General features: G+C 39.7%; 1 protein-coding gene across 2 annotated transcripts in view; it reads left to right on the forward strand.

Annotated features, from left to right (window-relative positions):
- Positions 1–5,000, forward strand: part of EBF3 (EBF transcription factor 3) — a 121,175-nt gene that overhangs the window by 85,462 nt on the left and 30,713 nt on the right. For both annotated transcript variants that reach the window (XM_037398953.1, XM_037398954.1), the window contains exons 9-10: positions 606–736; positions 1,255–1,381. In XM_037398953.1, the coding sequence (XP_037254850.1) occupies positions 606–736; positions 1,255–1,381 (258 nt within the window). The remainder of the gene's footprint in view (positions 1–605; positions 737–1,254; positions 1,382–5,000) is intronic.

Raw genomic sequence — 5,000 nt, forward strand, 5'->3', positions numbered from 1 at the left:
AAGTAAATGGCTCAGGGATTCATGTCGACAAACAATATTAGATGTAAAATGTGTACCTTTGACAAAAGTATTAATATAGTGCTTTTGATTTTTTCCTGATGAAAAGTGAAAAGTAGTAATTACGGAGTGACAGAGGAAAATGAAGTTTTGAACCAAAAGGCAAAGTTCGCGGATGAAAAAACCCAACCCAATTAGCTGCTTATGAGGAATCGAAATTCAGAGCATTTGCTCTTCCATCTCCCTCAACAACCTTTTGATTGACTCTGCTTAGATCTGTACAGCAAAGCAGATAAATCGACATGCCACATGCATGCGATGCTTAATCATTTGTAATAGCCATATTTGCCCTGACATACAATTTGCTATATCAAGCCAGTTTTTTCTTGCTCACCAGTGTTCTGCTGCTTGGTCTTTGCTTTATAAAACATTTAATAGTTTGCTTTAAATACATCAACATGCTGATATATGATTGCCCTTTGTATGCCTCCTTGAGAAATCATGCACTTTCCTTCTGTTGTGCTTTGCATGGTTTGTCATTGGTGAAGAGATCTCTTGTCGGGAAAGAAGGGGTATTAAGGTCTTGATTTTCTGTCTTGTACAAGCAGCTACTCCGTGCATAAAGGCCATCAGTCCTAGTGAAGGCTGGACTACTGGTGGGGCTACTGTCATCATAATCGGAGACAACTTCTTTGATGGCTTACAAGTCGTATTTGGAACTATGTTGGTCTGGAGTGAGGTAAGCTATCTAAATTGGTGGGCTTTGAACTGTAACATTTTTCCATGAATGATTTTAACAAGCTGTCAATAGGCTATTGACATGAGGTATCATGAGATTTTGTTTCACGGTGCCTTTTTAACCATGAATTCACATGTGACAATTGACTACACGGCGAGAAATATACTTGAGGCACATCATGGCCCTCTAGTGGAAGACTTGCTGTAGGAGGTCTCCCAGTACAATTGGACAATTAGTGTTAAAATTACTAGAAGTAGCCTTAAGGAGACATATGGAGGCAATTTTCATATGAATGATGCCCTGTGGCCTTTCCTGCAAACGAAAACCAAGGATCATTTACAGAGCTTTTTCTTAACAAAACTTGTAGAACCCATATCTTTGAATGTGACGGCAAGAAGGGAGAATTTTGAGACGATGAGTCCGATTGAAAGTAATTTTTGTAATTGTGTAAACTGGCTGGCATCAGTCTTATCAGTGCCATCTTGATTTAAGGTATGTTTTCTGTACGATTTTTATAGCTGATAACACCCCACGCCATCAGAGTTCAAACACCACCACGGCACATTCCAGGAGTTGTTGAAGTAACTCTCTCCTACAAATCCAAACAGTTCTGCAAAGGTGCTCCTGGCCGATTCGTCTACACTGGTAAGTGTACGGTTTCCTTACTCTTTTTGGGATAACAGCTCCTGTCTCTTATGGCCATACAGACAGTGCAAAGCATGAATATTTACACTGCTGTTAAAAAATAGGATGTGTCTTGCAGGAAATTTAACTGGTGGTAGCTGGACCTCAAAATACCTGTTCGTATGGGCACCCAGAAGCTCTGGTGCCTATCCAAGCCTCTTGGGTCTCGAAAATGTCTCAATGTCTCATGGGATCAAGCTCTTTCACAAGATGCCTGTCACTTCCTGTTTTCATTTTGGCCAGAAATAGATTAACAACGGTATTTCCTACCCTTCTCCAGCCAGAAAAAGGAGTTAAGAAGTATTCAGTGATGAAAAATATTTTTCAGACTATCTATCCAAACTTCTTGAACTTCCCTAAACGTTCAGTTGAAGTTTCAGGCACCAGTTCAAGTAGCTGTTTCTGGATCCAAATAACTTTATCCAACCTTACTCACAATCTGGCACTCAAAATTCTTTCAGACCTGAAACTTGGGATGCAAACTCACGAGCCTGCGAATGATTTATTTGTGCCAATTCTTTTAAATACATTTGATTTGAATTTACAAGAGCACAAGAAAAAGTCGGAACTGCGTGGTTTCCAATGGTTTTAATATGAAATCTCTTACTTTGGGATGAAGTATTGCTGGCTTTTTATCTAAAATGTGTATTACAGTTTTTCTGGCATTTAAGAATGAATTTAACTGAGGTGCTGGGAGGGGAAAGGGAGAAATAGCAATTTAATTTACTGTACTTTCGGATGAGGATTCTAGGTAATAAATCTGATCTGATGAATCAATCTCTCTTTTGAAAACAAAGAGCCTTTAACTGTTTACTCGACAGACTGCAGGGATTCGGGGAGAGTTCTAGCTGCTTACTGGCTAGATAATGCAGATTACAGATGATGTGCAGATGATGTGCATTTTGATGAATATTTTCCCACTAGGCTGCAACTGTTTCTATCTATTAATTTAGATCTAATGGGAAAAGTGTGTTCCTGGGTAGTTTTCAGCTAGGACGTTTTAAACAGTTAACGCATCGTGGATATGTTTTTCTGTCTGCCTAAGATCTATCACTGAAATGAACTTTTAAGTGAAGGTAGCATCTGAGATTCCTATCTTCCATCTGTCCCCAAAGAAATCACAACCTGAGCAAAACCAATGCTCGCATTCACACCTGGGTGCCTCACTTCTGGCTGACAAGGGAGAGACTATTTACATTTTCTTGATCATCCTGATTGGATTTTTACCAGCGCTACCAAATGGGATGGTAGTGACCACGGTGGTTTTGGTGCTGGCGATGTATCTTGAAAGCCAATGTTGTGTTGTAGTCGGCTGCAAAGGTGGGAACCGCAGGTGGGGCTGCACGCCGTCGCAGTTGCAGGCTTAAAAATGCTGTTATGAATGTAGCCCATGCAAAGCTACAGCAGAGTGTCCTGACAAGTATGACTAGCTAAGATAAGTGTTCAGCAAAATAAAAAATGAATGAATTAAGACCTTTAGACTAAGTTCCAGCTATTTTAGCTGTTGCGGGCTGGTGCAGTTCCATCGCACACAGGGAAGCGCTGCAGATTTGAACCAGATGACAGTCTGGCGCTCAGTGCAGGAGCCTGGAATTTTGAAGTGCTCGATAGTAGTGTCTCTAACTGATTTTTTAGGTGCTGATTTTGCAAATTGGGCAAATTTTTGCTGTTTTGAACTTCCTTCTAATGCACAAATGCAAGTATGTATGAAACTGGAAGGAAAAGCCATTCGTTTCTTCTTTCCAGGGGTCATTTTTTGTCTCTGTCACCAAGTAAAGATGTCCAAAAGAATGGTGAGAATGTCAGGAGCTTCTCTTGCTGGAAGAAAATCGTAATAAAGTTACACTACCAACAACACTTTAACAGGAATATATATTTAAAACACCTTTTGAGGGAAACGAAAGCCTATATGCCAGCAATAAGAAAATAAAAAGATAAAGCCAGCGTCTGCCTGACCGAGAAACTTCTGCCTGCTTTGCTTTATCCTGAAGTGATAGGGTGACTGAGATAGTCTTCGGAAATTACAGCTGCCATTGAGAGTGAAGCCAAGCCTCACTGTATTTCAGAAAACGAAAATGATGTAGCCCTAGAGGAGGGAGGGGCTGGATCCCCAGGGCATCTGTTTCCCATCAGTGTCCCACCATGCTTGCAGTCTGGCTTGGCACTCTAACATTTAACCTTCCCAGCATGAGGTAGACCATAGGGCAACAAGGCTGCAGAATAATGAAACAAGAGTGTAGTGTGGTGTACAAAGCCTTTGTGAGCAGAGAAGTTGAGACATTAAATGATCAGGGTACAGAGATATGAAAGTTCCAGATTTTTCTGAAAAGCCCCCATTAATCTCACGCAGAAGCAAGAGCACGCCGTCTCTCAGCAGGCAAAGGCAAGGCCTTTCCCTATCTATCCATGCCTTTTTGCCCGCTGCTTTCAACTATTATAAAGATACAATTACCTTGGGAGATTGTGGCAGTTCAGTTGATTAGCACGGTGAATTAAAAGAATGAGTCACAAATGACATGTCCAGCTCTTCTCTACTAGTCCTTTGTATTCCCAGTGTACCTCACCCCTGTTGTAAGAAGGTCAAAAATTAGAGAGAGATAACAATTTTCAAGCAGCTAGCACTTAGGAGCAGAATTAACAATCATTCTGTATGTAATTGCCAGTTAATAGTAAATTGCCTTCTAGACTGTAAAATGCAATATAAACTGGTGGGCACCTAAAATTAAATTAATGGGGTATTTGCTGCATTTAAAAGTGAATAGTGCAAATTGATAACTGGGTACAATACTTGTTTTAATACATATCGAACAGTATGTTGTTTGCTTGTTTAATAATAATTTTAAAAGTACTACCTGAAAAATTCTTTATCTTTCTGGGTAAATCAAGTGGTTTGTGCAGGTTCTAGCCATGATTTTGCTGGTAAAGTCTTCCAGGTTTCTAAATTAAATATCAGAGATTATTTTTTAATTAGAGTATAAGCACTGCAGTGTTATTTGATTATGGCAAATTGTGATTTGTATGCTTCTGAATGAAATTATGTTACAGATAAAATTGCACCTTGATACACATATTTTAAGCTCTGTAGATTCTGTTGGTTTACTTTAAGATGAGCAGCAGTACTGTATTTACAATGTATTTGTGCCACCGCGTTACTGTTTTCTCTGAGCCTGTATTTTGCATAATGATTTCCTAGCAAATAAAGGAAGTGTAGTCTGACCCCGCGTATGTTAAAATAGTTTCAAAGAGTGCTGCTTGGCACTTGGAACTTTTAATGCTAACTGCTCTCACCCTAATGCTTCTGTTGCACACCCTGATTTTGATAACTTCTTTTGCTCAGTTAAAGAAATGACCTGAACTGTCAGGAGACCAGAGATCATTTGCAGTAGACTGTACCCAGTTGCTGTACAAGGTATTGGCATTCGATTGCAAACATGTCCAAAGCAGACGTAGAGAAAGCGTGAATGTTGAATACATGGAACCATTCCCAGGTCTGCAATGCATTTGCTAGATGTGAACATAGAAATGATTATTTTGCACAAAGACTTGCATTCAATTTTAAGCTTATGAAACCATTACTCAA

The sequence above is a fragment of the Falco rusticolus genome, chromosome 9, assembly GCF_015220075.1.
Source record: "Falco rusticolus isolate bFalRus1 chromosome 9, bFalRus1.pri, whole genome shotgun sequence".
NCBI classification, from domain to species: domain Eukaryota; kingdom Metazoa; phylum Chordata; class Aves; order Falconiformes; family Falconidae; genus Falco; species Falco rusticolus.